Source organism: Trachurus trachurus (genome assembly GCF_905171665.1).
Source record: "Trachurus trachurus genome assembly, chromosome: 23".
Classification (NCBI taxonomy): Eukaryota; Metazoa; Chordata; class Actinopteri; order Carangiformes; family Carangidae; genus Trachurus; species Trachurus trachurus.
This window is the reverse complement of record NC_139912.1, coordinates 23,512,714-23,535,202: the sequence shown is the minus strand read 5'-3', so window position 1 is coordinate 23,535,202 and position 22,489 is coordinate 23,512,714. Positions and strand designations below refer to the sequence as shown.

The window sequence follows — 22,489 nt, the reverse complement described above, 5'->3', positions numbered from 1 at the left end:
TTAGAAGAACCTGGAAATACAGAATTACAGTCTAGGTGGAAAAGGCTAGTTTTTCAGCATCCTTCTGGGACACAGTGTTTGTAATTGTGCGTGTAGAGAAAGCCACAGAGACTTGTTTTACATGTGAAGTAAAGGACATGTCCTGGTCAACAGTAACCCCCAGGTCCCCCACCAATTAGCACTGACTTTGTTGTTTACTGGCTGATACAGTCGTCATAACAACTTTCCTGTTTTGATCTGTCCAGCAGCTTGTTTAGCCCTCTGTCCTGTGATTGGTGGAGCTTGTATCTGCAGCTGTTATTGAGGCTCAGAGAACCTGTGTGTTTTTTCCTGTAAAAAAATTATTTAAAGGGATAGTTCACCCAAAATTCAAATTTCACTCATTATCAACTCACCCTCATGTCGACTAAGAGCTGTGAGAAAGTCCTCCGTCCCTTCTCTGAGTTACGGGGGGGGGGTCCGCGCAGCAGTATTTGTCCATATAATGGTTGTCAATGGATACCAACTTTCTTTGTCCAAAAAGACACACCAAAAAACATCCAAATACCTCCATACTGCTCGTCTGTAATGTCCCTCTTGTATTGAAGCCTCGACATGAGAAATTGTTCCACCGGTCAGTGCAAATCATGCAAGATTTGCACGGACACAAGCTTAAAATATAGACTTTTTAAGTCCCCCCCCCCCCCCCCCCCGTAACTCAGGGAAGGCACGGAGGACAGGAAATTTGAATTTTGGGTGAACTATCCCTGTAATTTGAAATATATTCATGCACATTGTCTTTATCAGTCAGTAATAAAGTTTTAAAGGACAGGGGTCTCTATTAATAAAAACTTTAAAGTTTTCTTTTTCTCTAGGGCTCTTAATTTGAAGAGCCTGATAACCAATTCCATTATAATTTTCTCACTTTTTCTCAAGATAGATTTAAATGTATTAAAACAGGAAAGAGAGTTAGCATTTTTAAAGTTTTTTTTTCTTTCTGTAAGAGTGTCTGACTTCAAACCCACACTGTTGGAGTTACTAAATAAGAAACATTCTCAAAATCCCATAAATGTTTTGTTATCAGGCTGTTGCTGAAGCGCAGCAGCCTCACATTGCTCCCGTTCGCCTCAGGAAGTCGACCTCGCCTGACTGTGAAAAATAGTTTATTGAGAGGCTTCCTTCCCAGACAAATCTTATTCCTGGCGTGCTCTCCCTGAGCTGGGTGTGTGCCACGGCCCCTCCAGTGATTCTCTTGTTTGGGTGTCTATGAAACACTAACCAGAGGCCTGATGGGTGGGACCGTGCTCCTTCACAATACTGAAACAGATCCAATTTCTGCTCAATTAGGGATGCGAGGCAGTCGCAAATAAACACAGCTGCGACAGAACGTCATGTGTGGCTCATATTTAACCAGCAATTTACATTTGTGCTTGACGCCAGCTGTGCTGAGCAGAACAATGGTGGGCAGAAGAGTAAACCATCATCTCCACGCCTGGTTTCATCCAGATGTTTGAAGAGCACGCGGCAGACAGGACAGCACACAGTTCATATTGCCAAGAGTGAGAACAGGTATAATTCAAAGAACAGTTCTGTACAGAGCTATGGTTGCCTGGAACTCTCTACCAGTTCATATTGCTCATGAAAGTAACAAAGATCCGTTTAAATTGCTGTTAAAACAGTATCTTTTAGAACAGTGGTTCTCAACTGGTGGGTCGGGACCCAAAAGTGGGTCGTGGACCCGTTCTGGATGGGTCGCGGACAGCTGGTCAAAAAAGTAAATAATATTTAATGCACATCTGATGTTGGACATGTCTTTTATTTTGAAAGGCACACGAGACACGTGAACACATGCAGTTGTAAGTCAGTTTCTTATTATTTGCTCCATTTGCTCTGAATGCAAAGATATCAGTTTCTTATTAATGTGGCCTGAATGCAGTGAATCTTGTTTTGTTTTGTGGGTCTTTATTTTGTGCAATTTGATATTTATTCACTTTTGTGAATATGCTCTGAAAGCAGAGATGCATTAGAAGTCAAATATATCATTTTGTTGGTCTCCATTTTGTGCAGTTTGATATTTTTTTATTCACTTCCGTACATGCAGTTGTCATGGTGCTCCTCAGTTTCATTCATGTGCTCTGAAATGCACTTTGCTCAATAAAGAGAAACATAAGTTTTTAAAGGCTTTAAAAAAAATTCTTGGTTTGAATTCTATAAAAGTGGGTCGCGACTTAATGACCATGGGAAAATGTGAAGCCCAGAGTGAGACTAGTTGAGAACCCCTGTTTTAGAATTTAATGAAGTGTGATTTAATATATTGAGTTCATAAAGAGGGCTGGTTTACAGTTGTGGTTGTACCCTTTTTCTTGGAGTGTAAATATGTGTATGAGTAGTTGAAGTGCATGGTTGCAGTCACTTCAGACAGTTAATGCTTATTTATGTGATTATTAATTTTTTATTTATTTACTTTGTGGGTGTATTCTATTAGATTACTCAAGGTATTGAAGTATTGCATGGAATCTGAGTAGAGAAATGGTGATGTCTGTGTTGTCTGTCAGATTTTTTCTGTGGTTTGTTCATTATTAGGCAGCCTTTGTTGTTTGTTCTTGTTGTGTCATGTATAAATGTATGTTTCTTATGTGTATATGTGAATGTTTATGTGTATGTTGTGTGTATGTCGGACCCCAGGAAGAATAGCCGATGCTGCTGCGGGTGCTAATGGGGATCTTAATAAAGAAAAGAAAAGAAAAGAAAAGAAAAGAAAAGAAAAGAAAAGAAAAGAAAAGAAAAGTAAAGAAAGCGCAGCCTGAGACCAGCGAGATGAATTCATGAAATCAGCACGTAGACTGCGCTGATTATCCCAACAATGGAGGAAAATATGCCTGACAATCAACGTAACAATAGAGATTTTTTTTTTACATCAATGCATTGACACTTTAAACACCATTTAATAAAACATATATTTTATTTTCTTGGTGCAAGTCAGTCATTGCACTCGTCACTTCATTTTCATTCCATTGTCATTTCACTTCAAAATTCACTCACAATCAACATCAATGTCAACAAAACCACAACAAGCAACCAAATGGCAATCCTCCGAGGTTATGGTGCGCGTGAAGCCACAAGTTCTCGACTCCTCACACTGACACACTGAGCTTATTATACTTGTACTTGAAGGCTTGCAGAGACAGGGGTGGGGGTGGGGGGTGTACTGTAGCTAGTTCTGGGAAAGGAGGTCAGATGAACGTGGAATCATTTCCGTCTTAGGAAAAAGCAGCAGCTGTCATGAATCATTTTTTAATAAATCATATAATCCGAGAGCTATACAGATTTTGGCTTTAGTTATATTTACTAATGAACTCCCCCCGGAGAGCGGAGTCAACCTTGTGTCAAACCATTCCCTTCTTCTGTAACACATAAACTCAAAGGTCCTCTTGCTTGGTTTTCTGAGCTCTCAGTCTTCTTCAGCGTGTGCAGCTGGCTCAGGTGTTACATGGCCTAAGTGTAGTCATATATACAGTATAGAGACTTTGTGACCACTCCCCAGGTTCAAGGTGTGGTCGTCAGTCACATGACTTCATGAATCTGATCACACATGATTGTCCAAAGTGTAATTTTGCCTTGATTCTTTATTCTTTACTTCTTTTGTTCTTCTTCTTTTTTGCTCCATCTGCTGTAAACACTGTAAATGAACTTGGCCTGACAAACTTGCTATTTAACTTTGACTTCAAGTCTTCTTAAGACTTTTTAATCAATCAAAAGAGGCACTGGCACTCAGTAGAGATCATTAGATCATCAAACTGAGACACTGACACATTCAGATAAGCACCATTCTCACTGTTACAGATAGGGGGTTTTATCACACTGCAAAAACTCAAAATCTTTCCAAGAATATTTGTCTTATTTCTAGTCAAAATGTCATTTCTATAGTCAAAACAAATCTCATTATACTTAAAATAAGACTCATCACATAAAAGCAACTTGTTTTTAGACACTTTTTACTTCTTTCAAGCAGATTTTCACTTGAAATAAGTAGAAAAATCTGATAGTGGAGCAAGTTTTTCTTCCTTATGACAAGCACAACAAACTTTTCTACATTTCTAGTGAAATTTGTTTGAAACAAGTTACAATTACCTAAATACAAGTTCATTTTTAGGTGATGATTCTTATTTTAAGAGATTCGTTTTGACTAGAAATTAGACAAATATTCTTGGAAAGGTTCAGAGTTTTTGCAGTGCAGCTATAACCTCAATTAAATGCCTTACTTACGTTTAAAGCCAAAGGGCAACTCTTGGTAATCTGAATAATGCGTCCTCTTTTCTTTTTTCACTCAGTCTAAGACGGTTTGTGAGGTAAACAGGCACTAGGTGGAAATGACCAGTGAGTCAAGCTGCATCATGTCTGTCTCAGTATTATCTGGATTTGACTAAGTAACCTAAGACAGGAGTCCTGTGAACAGGCCTCATGAAGGAACATTTTCCTTCCCTTACTTTTACATTTTGTTTGTGTGGGTCTTCCAAGTGTTTCAAGTCTGATCCACCAAACTCACTAAAGCACAAGCTTGTTGCCATCTGTTCATCAGAGGTGCTATTAGTCAGATGTGATCATTAGCTTAATCAGCGTCCTAATTGCTACATCAGGCTACTTTTCCTAATCCATTCTTCAGCCAAGTTTCATTCATGAAAATGTTCCCAGAGCCCATACCTGTGATTTGATCACAGCTCTGGGTTCTGGTCTCAGTTTATTTGTTCCTCTGACTTTGAGCAGGCCTTTGTTCACAGTCCTGTGACGACACCTGAAGCAGCTCCACTGAAGAACACCTTGACCTTGTGGTTGAAAGCTCTGAAAAGCTAGCAAACAGGCCCTTGAGTTTGGAGTATTTTGTCACACGTACTATTCACAAAGGCGAAGAATGAATTGTTCATTCCCCTCATGGTAACATTTTGCACACACGTTCACAGCACTAATGTAAACTACATGAATAATTCTCATTCATAATTCTGGCAGAGCGGAGGACTTAGTTGTAATTTGTGATTAGTGTCGTAAAGGAAATGACTTCCCGGAACCTAAATAATAAATCAATCAAACACAAATGTCTAAAGCAGATATGCATGTTGAAGTAAAGCTGATGCAGACAGGGCACTACAAAGAGCTCCTCCTTCCTCTTCTCTTCTGATCCGTGGCTGGGCCAGCCTCCTTGGCTCCACGACATCAACACTCAGTCTCTCCGTTGCCGTAGTAACCAGGTCCATTTGATCCAGCTGCCTGGTGGCTGGTGTCTGGGCTCCGGAGGTCTGGTCCGGGTCCAGGGTGATGCAGCATTTGTGGGACCTTGGTGGTCTACGCCCCCCCTGTCAGTCTCCTCTCTAGTCGGTCCAGCTTAGCAAGGTTTTCCTTCAGGAGTTTGGAACCCGGGCTCAGGAGCAGGGCTCTCTGGTAGTACATCCTGGCTGCTGCATAGTCGCCCTGAGCACACACACACAGACACACACACACATACACACACCTGTATTTAGTCTAAAAGCTTAGTGCCACAGGAGGCTACTGTATCTGAGATCTGACAGATGAGAAACCTCTCTATACAGTTTAGATCATTTTAAGTTCGATTTAGATTTTATTTATTATTTAAAGGGACAACGAGGAGTTTTGGAAAAGCGAAGCGTTTTCACACTACATTTATGAGCGCACCGCGAAATTCTTTGACCGGCGCAAGACAGACTCATGTTTTCGTTCATCAAGAATTAAAGTCAGAGGTTCAAAGACGATCACATACCGTCGTAGTTCCCACCATAAACGGCGATTCGGCGGCGTTATTCTCATGACTCGCCACGAAACCAAAAGTAAGGAAACGCTGGTCGGCTCAACCAGCATTTCCACCACCACTAATAATAACAAAATAACCATAGAGACAAAACCATATATTTATCGAAAATGGAGCCATTAACAAGTGGTAACGTAGATTCATCCACATTAATATGAGTCTATGAGTCTATAGACTCTATGAGTCTATATATGAGACTTTTTTACTGTCACAGAATTTTTCGTTCTGCCGCTTGAGAAACTCCTTGTTGCCCCTTTAATTATTTTTTTTTAAAGATTTATTTGTGGTGCATAGCAACCACTTACCATTTGTGACAGTGAGATAAGTGGTGTATTACAGAAGAAAATGTAGTCACAGACACACCACATAAGGAGGATTTTTGAACGTCAGAAGAAAAAAAGAAAAAAAAAATTACATTAACCCCACCCTCCTCTCTCGTATGGCTCTCAATTTCCTTTCAATCATATATCAATCAGAAAAGTTATATTAAAGGAACCTACAGAGGGTTAAAGGTGCCATATGTAAGAATGTGGCCAAAAACGGTTACTGCAGTCAAATTCAAAACACAGCGATCTCATTTTTTCTCCCAGCCGTAGCAGCAGCTCAGTGGACCAGACCGGAGGCTGAAATGCCACTGACGCCGCCGTGACTAGAGAGAGGGCTAGGTGGTGCAACATGCCAACACGTAAATTCAAAACATAAACATGATTTGCAGTCTGCAAAAAAACTCTGGCTGTACTATTGTTGTTGGTGAGTTCATCATGTTATATGAACATTATTCCTGAGTCTCTGTGACATATTAGGAGGATTTTACGGCCAGTTGCTTTAGATTTCTTATATACTGTACCTTTAAGTTGAAGTTGGCCCAGGAAGGCTTGACTTTGATTTCATTAATCATAATGTAATAATTTTTGGAAATACCCTTTGGGTGTAATATGATGGTTATAGTATGGTTTCTATGGAGCTGTCAACTACAACTTAGCTTACTTGTTTTTTTATTCTACTAACTATATATTTTTTTATTTCATAAACTGTTAAAGTTATAGTGGAATAAGCTATCAGCAGCATGTAGCAAGATGATTATACTAAAAGAAATGTGTTTTTAGAACACCTGGGTGAGAGGGTTATGACTCCCTTGGGAGGAGCACATAGTTGGAAAAACATTGTTCTACACTGATTATCATTGCGACCATGCATGAACTAATGCTCTAGCACAAGAGCAGTATGTGCAAGGACAAGTGAGCAGAGAGAATCGGCCACCGCAGGCTATAAATAACTGAATCCAATTGCAATTTTAATGTAGACTAAAACCTTCCCCATATTACTGTGACAGCAGTAGATATAGTTGTTATTTTATGCCCCGAATGTTCAGTAGGAATAACATTTGTAATACAAGCTTAGATTTCCTTTAAAAGATCATTAAAAGTGCAACTAGACCTTCAATAATTGAACACGCAGTGTATATTGTTGTAGTTGTGTTTGTAAAGTCTAAACCCTGCAGCAGTGCTAAGCAAGGATAACGCTACGCTACGCTCAACTTGATTTAACACACAGAGAGAAGATCCTTGTAAAACTGAGTAAGTTGTGGATATCAGTCAATTTTACCCTGACGTGCATCATTGATCACTCCGTCTTCTCTCCTGTGGCTTATTTTCATTAAAGATAAATGAAGATATCTTTGTCCTCTAAATGATCCTTCTCTGCGGCTGCTGAAAGTTATCCACACAGTGTGAAGTGATAGCCTTTTAAACCATGCAATTGTTCCTCGTCTTTCTTCACGCTGCTGTTTGCCTCCACAACAGAAGTCCAACCACATATATTCTTGTTTTTCAGCTGTGATGTGATGTTGTTCAGTGAGGGCACTGCTGGGTCAGCCATGTCTGTTACCTTAATGTGTTGAATCCCTCCCATGTTCATCCAGGCCTGGGACTGGTCTGGCTTGAGTTCAACAGCCAGCTTGTAGCTCTAGTGGGAGAGAAAAACAAAGACTGTGAGTAGAAAAGGTCAGTACACTGAGACCTGACACAGACACTGATACCCTGTCTGAGAATAACACTAACTGAATTTAATGTAGTGCATTCAGCTGCGGTTCAATGGCCAGTGAACTGGACCTCAAGCTGTGGTTAGTTTACCGATTCATTGAGCACCAAGCATCAAGCTACATAACACAATACAATACAATACAATACAATACAATACAATACAATACAATAGGTCTTTAATGCAAGTTGTAATGAGAAATGACTGGTATTTAAGATCAATAAAATTATCAATTATCAAACATTGTGTCATTATCAACATCTTCCCCCTTTCACGTCTGTTTTAAAGGGACAATGAGGAGTTTCTCCGTCAGCAGAACGAAAAATTCCGCGACAATAAAAAAGTCTCATATTAATGTGGATGAATCTACGCTACCCACACTTGTTAATGGGCCCATTTTCGATAAATATATCGTTTTGTCTCTATGGTTATTTTGTTATTATTAGTGGTGGTGGAAATGCTGGGCGAGCCGACCAGCGTTTCTTTACTTTAGGTTTCGTGGCGAGTCATGAGAATAACGCCTCCGAATCACCGTTTATGGTGGGAACTACGACGGTATGTGATTGTCTTCCAACCTCTGACTTTAATTCTTGATGAATGAAAACATGAGTCTGTCTTGCGCCGGTCAAAGAATTTCACAGTGCGCGGAGGCTCATAAATGTAGTGTGAAAACACTTCGCTTTTCCAAAACTCCTCGTTGTCCCTTTAAGGTTGTGTCCATAGGAGAAGTTGTTATTGCTGAAACCCTTCTCCTATAGAGTCTCAGGGAAGCAGTCATCACATCATTTTGTGGTTTCAATTATTTTGTAGCTTTCTAACAAAATACTCTCTTCTCCATCTCTTTTAGTTCTTCTAATTAAGATCTTTCTAGTGTCTGTACTATATAAACAAAAGCTGCTCTTGCTAGGACTGTGTGATCTAAAGGGTCTATTAGCAAGTTTTCTCTGCTGATTGTTACTTGAGAAGAGCTTCAACAATTTCAAGATAAGAAGTTCAAATATGATTCGTCCTCTGAGTAGCTCTCTGTCTTAAAGGGATAGTTCAACATTTTGGCAAATTGGCCCATTGCCATAATCGCTGTAGTCATAGCAGTAGGTTTGTTACCTTTAATTATCGGTGCAAGCTACTTTTAGAACGGCAGAGCGGAGCGGCAGGCTGCTCAGGGCTATGCTATGGAGGCTAAGGGAATTTCTTGGTTTCCCTCATCAAACTCATCAAATACACAATCCAACAACTCCACAACGCTCTGGTGGACAAGTTGTGACCTGCACATTCACCACGCTATGAGATAATAACGGAACGATACGAGATGGAGCTGTTTTAGAGGTAAATTCATGCAAAACCGCTGATGTGCGGTGCCTTCAGGGACAGTTTTTCAGCAAGCAGACTCTGTATTTAGTTCGAAAACGGCTCCGTTTCGTAACGTTCCATTATTATCTCATAGCGTGGTGAATGTGCAGGTCACAACTTGTCCACGAAAGCGTTTTGGAGTTTTGGGATTTTGTATTTGATGAGTTTGATGAGGGAAACCAATAAATTCCTTTAGCCTCCATAGCCTAGCTCTGAGCAGCTCACGGCTCTGCTCCGCCGTTCTAAAAATAGCTTGCACCGACAAATAAAGGTAATGAACCTACTGCTATGACTAGTGATTATGGCAATGGACCAATTTGCCAAAATGTTGAACTATCCCTTTAAGGCCAGATTGGAGGTATTATTGGTTATTGCTAACTATGCATAGCACATGCAAAACTAACAAGCAGTTCCTTTAAAGCAAACATGGTGTAAATGCTATTGGCATCACATTTCTTATTCCATTATGTCAGTTTTGAAGACGCATGGAGCATAAACTTCATACTGCAATACAATGTCAGAAAGTTAATATAGTGCACTATAGGTAACAAGCAGAGACAGAGTTTGCACCACTGCAGGTACACATACAGTTTCCTTATTAATACTGTGAGTTTTACTTGCTGTCAGTCATCATGACAGAGTCTGTGTTTAATACAGTAATGCATTATTCATTCATTGCTTTCTGACTTGTTCTTGTTGAGAGCTGCAGCTGTGTTTACACTGCTGGAACTGTAAAAAAAAAAAAAAAGAAAAAAAAAAAAGGCACTTCTGGAATGGTTATTAAAAATGTTACCACTTGTTTTTCCAGTGCATTGTGGGAGCTTTGGGATACTGGTATGAACAGATGCGATGTTGACATAATGTAGCAGAGGCACAGGAATAATTGAAGACTACATTCAGTTTTGGTGATCCAGGGCAAGGACACTGATGCTGTGATTGGTCGCTCTCAGCTCAGTGATACAGCAAATGGCCATGACAGGTCCAAATGTCTGCTGGGAAAATGTGTGCTGATTCAAGTCCACTATCTGTTAAACTAATAGGCAGATACAGCATTTGTTTCCTCCATGTGGTGGAAGATATTGTGTGTGTGTGTGTGTGTGTGTTTTTACTGGTCACTAAGTGAATGTGAATTCCAGTTTGTTCCTGGTAAAAACCCAGCAGAGCGGAGATGTACAGAAACACTGCAGAGCTGTTAACACACTGTGCATCATTACACTTTATGCTCAACCTTCGTTTCACTGTTCTTGGGATGCACACCACTGGCTTCATTCAGTGACAGTAGCAGCTGCTGCTTACTTCTATCCCAACTCAGAATTAGTGGCTGAGTCGGACCCCAAAATGTATTATTTCTTTATTGTTTTAGAGGTTAGTACATTTCGGTTCTGCTGTTTCACACCAGTAGGCTAATATTCAAAGAAAGTAGGAGGAAGAGGAAGTATTTCCTCCAGCTGACTGCTTTTCATTTTGAATTTTATTTTAAGACGGAGTTTTGACTGAAAAACCACATGAACTTCACATGTGATGATTCACATGTGGTTTTTCACATGTGCCAAATTTTGCACATGGGAATCATGTCATTTGCACATGAGAAACGTGGTTTTGGCCCAATTTTATGTGAATCACATGTGAATTCCCATATGAACCCATTTTCCACATGTGGTAACATGTATGACACATGTGTTACCATGTGTTACCATGTAGAGCACATGGGTTCACATGGGAATTCACATGTGATTCACATAAAACTTTTGATTCTTTCTTCAGTGCTGATCACTTGCAGCTCATATATCTGTGTTCCTTGTGGACAAAGTCATAAAAAAAAAGATAAAAGTCCAAAAATAAACCAGTTTAAAGACATTCAACATTTTCTCAGGCTGTTGGACTGGTCTCTGTTGATCTAGACCATGAAAGCAACACACCATCACACCGTTATCTGTATCACAACCACTGCTCTCTTTGAAGCTGCTGACCTGAGATGGCCTCCCCTGCTCTTCCTGTCTGGTTTCCACTACATCAGAGTTGTGCCTCTCTGGTGTGTTTACTTTCCTCTCCGGTTGTTTTCTCAGGAAGTCAATCAAAGGTTCTATCGCCTTCCAGAAACTTCCTTCAGAGATTCAATTTGAGTGCCCAGACAAGTTATTGAGGCTTATGCAACACATGTGTTTGAATGGTAACTCAGTTAAAGTGAAGGGCAGCAGGCTGAGGCTGACAGATACAGTATTGCAGTAATGAGCTGGATCTGCTGTGTCATCATCGTGTGGTCGGACCAATCCCAGCACATTAATTTGTACTTTCAATTGCATTTAAAAACCTCTGATCCTCTAACACTGAGGAGTGTGTTGTATGTAGAGGTCAACGACTTGACCTGGGTAGGAGGCAGAGCTGGTATTTATGCTGTTGTTGGGTTATTTTCACCTGCTCCGACATACAACAGCAAAATAAACATCAGATTCTCTGGGCAGAGGATGATGGATGTGTGAGGAGTGGGTGGATGAGGTTTATATGTGATGGTGCTTGTAGAAAGTGCTGGATTCTGACTGTACAGACTGTTGTTCATATTTATAGCCTGATGTGTCAGCCCTGCAGAGTTAAATTGCGGGATATTTTGTGTGTTTCTGGTTCCATATGTGCACTTTCTTGAGGGCCCCGGGGCCTCCAACCACGTACTCTACAGGAAAAGTAAACAACAACATTGTGTTTGGATGTTTTAGCTTCCTTTTGAATTACGTTCATGATCTGAACTGTGCATTGAAATTGATTCTATAGTGCACTATGTATAATTTAATTGGCTAAGGACTAAAATGCATAATCACCATTGATTGGAGGATTTTACTATTCACTTATATGCAAGATGTCCTCCAGCTATATATCCCATATATATCTCTATATCCAAACACAATGCAGACATTATTGGTTGCACAGGTCAAAGGTAGTTTATTATCATTTTGAGACACTATTGTGAACTTAGAGGCTTAGGGAGTAATTTATTTACGTAAATTAATTATTTTTTATGTGTGAGCATCTAGCAAACCTGCTGATGCAAGGATGCTAAATAGGTTGTTGTCCTAATAATCTGACATGTTGTGGAGATGAAACATTGTTGTGTTCATCTACATCACTGCTCTGCTGGGCCCCATCACCATGGATACACTGGATGTATAACCTTAACACAAACAGGAGCCAACACATCTGACAGGAAGCTGTGAAATGTCCCACACCTGGAGCAGAGACACCGGTGTCTCCTCAGGTCAGCTGTAGTCAACTGCCCACGACTTCTACAGTCTCATCCTTTCAGGTTCTGCTATCTTTAAAATCATCACATGTAAACTGCGGTTACGGAAAAAAAGAAACATCTTCATGGTCACAGCCGTCTCCAACTTGGCTTTTTGCATTAAATTCAGCACATCTGGCAGATGTTAGGAAGGAGGAACAACCAGCATGACAGTGTTAGTTTGTTGTGCTGATACTGTGCTCTACGTGTTGCTATCTTAGCCTTGTTTAGCATTCTCGCTGCTGCATTTCTCACCGGAGCTCGTCTCATATCGGCTGCCAGAGCTGACAGACGTCTGTCAATGGTGATGGTTAGACGTAAACAAACGAAAAGGATGTGTGTCACATACAGATTCATCTCCAAACAGGAACTTCACACATCTCCAGAAAGAGGATTTATTTATGAATAGTAAAACGGTGTCTTTATAAGTGCAGATGTCAAACCATCTGCAATATTACTTGCCACTTCAGGGCTATAGAAAGATGAGTGTAGTGTCTGTGACGTCATCATTAGGTTTGTATGGAGCCAGTGCCTGCTGACTAATCCGAAAATGGGCAAAGAGCTTGGGCATGTGGAGCCCACCCACCTGTCACTCAAACCAGCCAATAATGAAGAACTGTGAAACAACAGAGTATATCATTAAAAAGGAGAAAATTAAGAGGAGACCAAACCTTTATGTTGAGCACCTTAAAGGGATAGTTGAACATTTTGGCAAATTGGCCCATTGCCATAATCGCTATAGTCATAGCAGTAGGTTCGTTACCTTTAATTGTCGGTGCAAGCTATTTTTAGAACGGTGGAGCAGAGCGGCAGGATGCTCAGGGCTACGCTACGAGGCTAATGGGATTTCTTGGTTTCCCTCATCAAACTCATCAAATACACATTCCAACAACTCCACAACGCTCTGGTGGACAAGTTGTGAGCTGCACATTCACCACGCTATGAGATAATAACAGAGCGTTACCAGACAGAGTTGTTGTAGAGGGAGGGAAATTCATGCGCGTTGCCTTCAGGGACAGTTTTTCAGCAAACAGACTCTGTATTTACCTCGAAAACGACTCCGTTTCGTAACGTTCCGTTATTATCCCATAGCGTGGTGAATGTGTCGGTCACAACTTGTCCACGAAAGTGTTTTGGAGTTTTGGGATTTTGTATTTGATGAGTTTGATGAGGGAAACCAAGAAATTCCTTTAGCCTCCATACCGTAGCTCTGAGCAGCTCACGGCTCTGCTCCGCCGTTCTAAAAATATTATACCGACAAATAAAGGTAACGAACCTACTGCTATGACTATAGCGATTATGTCTAAATTGCCAAAATGTTGAACTATCCCTTTAACATATGTCAGACCCCAGCAGTCATTGGATGTTGCTGCTTGGCCCAGACGCCTCTAACCTGGCTGCATGTGTTGCCATGGTAATGATGTGGGTGTAGCTTTTTGATGTAGAAGCATTGCAAATTTAACAAAAGACACTTTGAAATCTGTATTCTTGCCTTTCATATGTTTTTTTAGTTTTTTCCCCCCGGTCCCGACTTTTTAAACCCAGCCCGGATACAATCTGACTTTGCAACAGATCAGATGAAGCTGCAGCCTGAACACAGCCTTTAACTAGAACTTCTGTTCATGTAGAAATGAGCGTAACTGGCTTTTTTGTTTGGAACAGGCTCAGTGGCTACAGGCCAGGTTTTCTTCCATTACCGCTTTCTGTGCAGGGGGCTGCATAACTGATCAGTGGCCAGAGAGTACAGATATTCTACATTCCCTTACAGCAGGAGGAGAAGAAAAAATGGGGAAAAGTTTGTTGGTTAGAGAGGAAGAGAGAGCATTACCTCAAAGGCTCTGTCCAGCTGGTTCATCTCTCTGAGCTGGTTTCCTTTGGAGAAGTAGAGCTCGGCTCTCACTGTCAGATCACTGGGATTCTGCTGCAGGGCCCGGTCCAGAGCATCCAGGGCCTGGCACAGACACACACAGTACACACACAGTGAGTCAACACAAACTAAAAACACACACACACACACAGATGGACATCAACACACAGAGAACAACTCCTCTCTCAGAGTCGGGTGTTTGAGTGAACTTTCTGGCCTGACCATCAAGAGTCACTGCTGGTTTTAGAGCTCAGATCACACAGGGCTCAGCTGAAAGCCGCGCTCGCCACCTGCCACCGCCAGCCACCGAGGAGCGAGGGATGGAAGGAGGACAAGAACATGCTGAAGCAGAGAAGAAGGAGTGTGAAGTGATTTCAGAACAGACAGGGCGAGGAGCAGAACGAGGACGAGGATGAAGAGCTTCGTCACTGTCACATCGACGTTCAGAGAGAGTGAGAGCGAATCTAGAGTCTGTTTACTGGTGAATCCATGGGATGGTAGTTCTAGTTTCACCAATACCAGCTTCACAAAGACACAGTAAGCAGCTCCTGGTAAAATACACCAGCTGAGACTTTTATGTCTTCAGTGTTTTATTGTGCTGGACCAGCAGGAGTCAGAGTCAGAGTTTTATTCCCACCCATTCTCGTGGAAGCAGTAACACCTTCATGAAACTTCTGCCAGTTTGGCACAAACATTCAACAAGACTGAAGGTTGATAGGGTTAGTATTTGGAGGTTAAGGGTCAAAGGTCAAAGGCATGGTGACAAACAACAGGGTTTGTCACAATGGTTGTGTCCGATATCACTCACTCATTCCCTACTCCCTTCTCACTATACAGTATAGTGAATTCAATATAGTGGACTATATAGTGACTCACTGGTCAAATGAAAAACACTTTCAGACACTACTCCGCCGCACAGTTAATGATGAATTACATTGCGTAATTAAAACGTTCCGATCACGATCGTAACGGCGATCCGTGACGGCAATGCATGATGGGATATCTTGCTTTGGTTAGTGACCATCGGATGTTCACTACATTTCACGGTGAATTGTGGGATACATTCAGTGCACTATAGTTAACATTAATAATCACTAAACACTACAAAATGGCCTGGTCACTATATAGTGAGTAGGGGGTGATTTCAGACACAGCCTATATCTCACTAATGCCAAGAAGGAACTTCTTATAATTAACTACAAATGTCCAACATGGATGAAATATCTTTGTAATGTCTCAAGGGAATCCTTCGAATTAGGTAAAAATGTGAGCACAACATTTCCAGAAGCCCTCCACTTCATATTTGTGGTAAATAAACACTTAGATGGTCGAAGGTCAAGGTAATCTGTTTCTCCATTACAGACTTCACACAGCAGTTCTGACACATTGGTACATACAGTATCTTAAACGACTCTGGATAAACAGGGTAGAAAACTGAGACCAGCAGACACACAAACAGGAGGTGGTAATTCTAGTTTCAATACTTTTAGTTTTACAGATTTTAAGGCAGCAGTGACAGGTGTCGTGGAAAAGTTACTGTTCACTTGTTAACACATACACACACATACACACACAGTGCCTTTATCCATCTGCGGTGCAGTGATACAGCTTGACTCCACTCAGTAAATCCAGGTATCGTCTCCACACTCTGTTTGAACAGAGCCTCTCTCTCTCTCTCTGTGCTTGTGTTCCTGCTCATGTAGCATTATCACAGCTCCGTCTTTTCTCTGCAGAGCAATTGACTAAAACACTGCCTGGTGTCTGGCTTTAGTTTGGGAGGAGACTCTGACAGATAACAGGCCTCTTTCCTCTGGAGGAGGACTTCCATGGCTGACAGCTGAGAGTAATCCCTGAAACCACTTGTTCCTTCCCTCAGAAAGACAAGAGGCACCTGAATAAAAGTAAAGTCAACTCTACATCCACAGCAGCTTATGATGTTACATTTTATAAACCCTCACATTGCTGTCTACATGTTCATATGGTCTGATTCACCTGTTTATTGCTGCTGCTCATCTAAATCGATACAACTCCAGCAGCACTTGTTGTATAGAATTATTGACAGACCCTGATGAAGGCCTCAAGCCAAAACATGTACAAATAATACAGTTGTTTTATTAAAGTGATAGTTCACCCAAAATTCAAATTTCACTCATTATCTACTCACCCTCATGTCGACTAAGAGCTGTGAGAATTTTCAGAGTCCTCCGTGCCTTCTCTGAGTTACGGGGGGGGGGGGGGGGGGGGGGGGGGGTCCGCGCAGCAGTATTTGTCCATAAAATGGTTGTCAATGGATACCAACTTTCTTCGTCCAAAAAGACACACCAAAAAACATCCAAATACCTCCATACTGCTCGTCTGTAATGTCCCTCTTGTATTGAAGCCCCGACATGAGAAATTGGTCCGCCGGTCAGGAAGAGCAATGAACCGAGACACTGGGAGCTTCCGCTACAAACAAGCTTAAAATATAGACTTATTTAATTTTTTTCGGAACAATTTCTCATGTCGGGGCTTCAATACAAGAGGGACATTACAGACGAGCAGTATGGAGGTATTTGGATGTTTTTTGGTGTGTCTTTTTGGACGAAGAAAGTTGGTATCCATTGACAACCATTATATGGACAAACACTGCTGCGCGGACCCCCCCGTAACTCAGAGAAGGCACGGAGGACTCTGAAAATTCTCACAGCTCTTAGTTGACATGAGGGTGAGTAGATAATGAGTGAAATTTGAATTTTGGGTGAACTATCCCTTTAACTACGGGCATTGCTGTGAGTTTTGACCTCTTCCCGTCTCTCCGTCCACCTTGGAAGACGGTGAAACCTCCACTCTGTTTCCTGTTGAACTCTGAGTGAAAAGGTGGAGAATAATGAGTCATGTTGCTGCTGTTAGAGGCTCCTCATCAACACCAGGTCCACTTCTCTACAGGAGAGCATTTTACATGGTGAATGATAATGATCAGGAGCTGCGGGTTATTCACTGAGATTGTATGAAAACAGTAATTTATCTGATCATTTATCTTTTATCTGTTGATGAACTGTTCTCAATTTTAAATATTACATTTTAAATAGTTTTGAGCACAAAACATCTGGTATTACACTGTGGGGGCAACTTTAATATGCATAAAGATATTCTGCACCATCTTTACCTCAGGAGCTGAACTCCATCGATCTTTGTGCTTCACGCTGATGTTGTATTTATCATTGTTCTTTGTAGCACAAGGCTGGATTGACTTCTTCACAGACATTACAGAAGAAATAATAATCATGATATTAATCTTAATAGCTCCATTGTTAAAGGCTCTGAACTACCTCACTCATCTTTGAACATTAAATGTAATAGAAGTGGAGGAGGATGCTTCATCTCATATATTTATGTCCCCACTCATCAAGAGAGAACAGGACTGTTGACATGTCTGTGTGTGTGTGTGTGTGTGTGTGTGTGTGTGTGTGTGTGTGTGTGTGTGTGTGTGCAGACTAATCAAACAGGGAGGGTGTGAAGAACAGATTCCTATCTCTCCACTCCTCTCCAACGACTCTCTTCTCTTCAACTTTCATTTCCTCGGCAAACTTGGTGAACAACATCTCTCCGCTGGCGTCGAAAATAATGTTCACACTTCACAGACTGACAGTGAAACTCATCACCACGGTCAGCGGTTGAAACTCACTAAAAACCTGACTAGAATATTTTTTAAATGTAAATGCTCCGAGCCTCCACAGCTCAGGGGGAAATAAGGCACCTGCTCCTTCACTCGGCTCAGTAGATAATGACTTACTTTGAGGATTAAGGCTGTACATAATAAACCTATGGTGAGTTTATTAGTCTGTTAATGTCTGTGCTGAACTACAAAGAGGGCTTTAAAATATATGAGTGAATGCTTCTCCCAATGAGTAATTATTGGGTCCTTGAAATGCATTGTTTTTAGTGCTGTGACAAATTATGCTTGTTTCTTTTTTATAATGTGTAATACATTTTCTATGGTTAACAAAATGCATAAACAACACTGTAACCATATCAGCATATGTAGTCTGGAGGATGCTGCTACACAAGGAGGGGTTATCAGCATCTCTCCTTCACATTCTCTCTTCAATTCTATATTGTTTTGTTGTTTGACTAACCTTGTAAATTCAATTGTTATTTGTATTCTATTAGTTTTTTTGTTGTTGTTGTTAATGTGATGTTGAAACTGTATGTGCTGCCATTCTTGGCCAGGTCTCTCTTGTAAAAGAGATCTTGGATCTCAATGGGACAAACCTGATAAAGGTTCTTTTTAAAATTCTGTTACATGTGAAAATAAAGAACAAAGAATAAAAGAGTTCGTAAAAAAATACTATAGCTCCGCCCTGAGCTGATTATAATGCATTTATTATAGTGAACAAACAATACAAGCTATAGGAACACTGTATGTGGTCATTCCTACCTTTGTACTTGTGAATACTTGAAGTGTGTTTGGTGATAATACCTCTTTACATTTATCTTTTAATTACATTATTTACATTTATTTGTGCTAATGGTCTTGTTCCTCCACTGCACTCATAACAACTACAACTACTGATATCATCAAACTAAACTTACTCCTTCCAGTATCCGTCAACACCTCGCTCCACACTGTGGTGTATACAGTACAGTGATGTACACACAGTGATGTACACAAACTCACTCAATTTATATTTAGTGTGTAAGTGGGTCACAGAGGAAGTGATAGACAGACAGGCAGAGTGTTGATGCTGGTGATAGAACAGAGTGGGAGGATGAGTGGCAGCTGCTCGCCGGCAAATGGCCTCTAGTTTGATGGGAAGCGGAGGTGAATAGTTTCCTAGGTAACTGTCTCCTGCTGAGAGTCCATCATTCCTCACTGTGAGTGAGGAACACAGACTGTATGTTATTTTACCTCTAAGCAACAGACACTAAAGCTCAGGGACTGAACGCACATGAGACACACACACACACACACACACACACACTCATGAATGCACCTCTGTGAAGTTGCCTCGCTTGCTGTAGATGGCAGACAGGAGGCGGTAACATTCGATACAGCTGCCTTCTCTGGATATGATGTCCAAGGTCATCTTCTCTGCCTCTTTGGTACGGCCGGCCATGGCTAACACCTGGGCCTGGGAAACACAGACACTCAGCACGTTTACATTCACAGCTTAATCCAGCTATGCTCAAAATTCGATTTTGGCGTCTAATGGGACTTCTGTCCTTGTCCCAGTTTACATGCAACAGAGAAAATTGAATAACTGACAGTGTGACGATATGCGTCGTTTCAGCGGGTTCATACGTCCAACTGTCCTGTTGACTTTTCTGTCACCAAGTAAAAAACTGAATATAAACAACTTAATAAGCTTAATAAGTTCTCAACTACAGTCCCCGACCCAGACCCGCCGGTCTGGCTGAGAATAGGATACAAATGACGGTTCACGGGCTTCCTTTCTCTCTCTCTCTCCCTTCTTTTTTTTAATAAAAGAAAACCTCTTGCTGGTCGCACTGTGTGAAATCTTTTTGGTCGGGTTTGTCTGGCTTCTCTGCTCCACTTTGTGCCGTCTCTACTCTTGTGGAGCATGCACACATGCATTGTCCCGTTTCAGTCTGATTAAGGCGTATACATGCTGAAGAAATTCGATTTCTAATCGCATTATCTGGGTGTCGTAATCTGAGTTGGAGAACTCTGATATTAGTCAGACATGCACTTCAGTTGTCCAGTTATAGTCAGATTAAGGTTCAAGTTTAAGTTTAATTTAGTTTAATACAGGGCAGTGTACAATACCATTGATCAATTGTAAAGCAACAAAAAGATGGTTGTACCAGATTTAGCTTCAACAGCTTGTTTCCATCTGTAGTTCCAACATAAAATTCACAAATACAGATCACAATAAAAAACAGGAGGAGCTTGGAACATGGGAGGACATAGGTGAACACATGGACAGCATAGAGGCAGTACACAAGGCAATTTTTTTCAAGTATCATGAAAACGTACTGATGAGTGTGTGTATGTAAGGCAACATGGTTGTTGTTTTGGACAATATCCAAGATGCCACACATACACCCAACCCAACATCCTGGCATTCCCATGATTCTGACCACATGCCCATGTGCGTGTGTGTGTGTGTGTGGCAATATTTTTTTTCGTAGGATAGGTCTGGGAAAGTCCCGCCTTCCCTGCCTCTGATTGGCAAGATGAACTCTCCTCCGATTGGTTGTTTGATTTGGCTGTGTAACGCCATCTCACAACAGTACTGTAGTAAACTAAAATATACACAAACTGAAACTTCTAGTGTGTTCAGACCTCTTTTTTATACAGTATATGGTTCAGACGCCATGGCGTAGCGGTTTGCATTTTCGCCTGCGGTGTGGTGAATCCGAGTTCGATCCCCTCTGGTTTCACGTTCCGAAAAATTTAGTTTTTAAATTTATATTCCAAGTTTACATTTTGAGTTTGAGAGAAGTGTAATTGTGCCATTGGTTAGGTTGAGGCAATGAAGAAAGGAGTTGGTTAAGTTTAGTAAAAAGACCAGGTAGAGTGTAGACAGGCCAGATAAGTAGAGAGAGTCCAGGTAGATCTAGGCACTTATCACACTTTGCCAACAGCCTGCGTTTCTAGGGGTGGGTGTAACGCCCGCCAATGTAATAATGCCCACAAACGTAATAAACCACAAACGTAATAAAAATATGCAGCTTTCAATGTAATAATCCTGCAAACGTAATACATTTTCCACAAACGTAATAGCCGCTGCCTACTACAAACGTAATACGCGATTTCCCACAAATGTAATAACTATTACGTTTGCAGAGATTTATTACATTTGTGGGGAAGTGAAAATCTTCAATTTTCAATGTAATAAAACGTAATAACGCAATGACTAATGGTCGTTGTGTTGGTTGTTGTTGTTTATATCTACTAATAGCCTACTGACTGTGCGAAATCCAGCTGCTGACTCTCCGCTCCACGATCACGGAGAGCCCACCCCACCCACTCTCTCTCTCTCTCTCTCTCTCTCTCGCCGCTGTCTGCGGGAAAATTGAATTGAATTAATAAACCTTTAGATGCCTATTTAGACTGATAAGTGTTGTGTTTACCTTTTTAAAAAAATCAGGCTATCTCCCTCTGTCAATCACAATATGTGTCCTCTGTCAGTATCAGCCCTGTCAATAAACAGGTAGGGGGAAAACCCTCCGACCTAATGTTAAACTAACTTATAATTGGAATGTACACTAGGGTGTGTGCTAAAGCTACGCTCTCCACCAGGCTGAGCTCTGTTGTCCCCCACTTTAGCCCCCCAAAAATCACAAGCACTTTCATAATGTGATGCGTGTGTGTTACTTTGTTATTTCTGTATGACAGACCGTTGCCAACACACCGCTATGGACGCGATCTGGTCAGAGGAGCAAAAGAGAAAATATGCAGGATATTTACCTTATGTTTCATTTTTTAAACTGCTTGGGACTAATTGTACTGACAAATGACTTGGAGCTTGTTACAGGGAGAGTGGAGGCTCCTGGCTAAAACCAAACCTGCTGATCAGAGGCTCGGACCCGGTGTCATTCTCCTCTCGTCTCGGAGTCTGCGGCTCAAACGCGCTCTGTAAACTGTAATCTCTTGTTTGACATACAGTATATGACGTAGGCTATGATGTTTTAAAACTAATAATCACAAAGTCTCGGCATCCGAAGGAGGCGATACGTGAACGGGGAGCAGACCGTGGTGGTTTTCCTGCTTATGACACGTGCTGTCCCCTGCAGATGCTTCTATAATAAACATTTGCTTAGGATTGATTGTGATAGGTACACGGTTGGGAGGAAGAGAGAGAGAGAGAGAGCTGTTTGAGGGGTGGCAGGGTGGGGTGGGCTCTCCGTGATCGTGGAGCAGAGAGTCAGCAGCTGGATTTCGCACAGTCAGTAGGCTATTAGTATAAACAACAACAACCAACACAACGACCATTAGTCATTGCGTTATTACATTTTATTACATTGAAAATTGAAGATTTTCACTTCCCCACAAATGTAATAAATCTCTGCAAACGTAATAGTTATTACATTTGTGGGAAATCGCGTATTACGTTTGTAGTAGGCAGCGGCTATTACGTTTGTGGAAAATGTATTACGTTTGCAGGATTATTACATTAAAAGCTGCATATTTTTATTACGTTTGTGGTTTATTACGTTT

At 41.2% G+C, this 22,489-nt stretch overlaps 1 protein-coding gene across 1 annotated transcript in view; it reads right to left on the bottom strand.

The window, feature by feature from the left end:
- Positions 1-2,964: 2,964 nt before the first annotated feature.
- tmtc1 (transmembrane O-mannosyltransferase targeting cadherins 1) overlaps positions 2,965-22,489 on the bottom strand; it is a 242,461-nt gene continuing 222,936 nt past the window's right edge. The window contains exons 16-19 of the mRNA XM_083999888.1: positions 19,299-19,436; positions 14,287-14,409; positions 7,685-7,762; positions 2,965-5,442 (exon numbers count right to left, since the gene is read on the bottom strand). Coding sequence (XP_083856014.1) covers positions 5,317-5,442; positions 7,685-7,762; positions 14,287-14,409; positions 19,299-19,436 — 465 coding nt within the window. The 3' untranslated portion in view covers positions 2,965-5,316. The remainder of the gene's footprint in view (positions 5,443-7,684; positions 7,763-14,286; positions 14,410-19,298; positions 19,437-22,489) is intronic.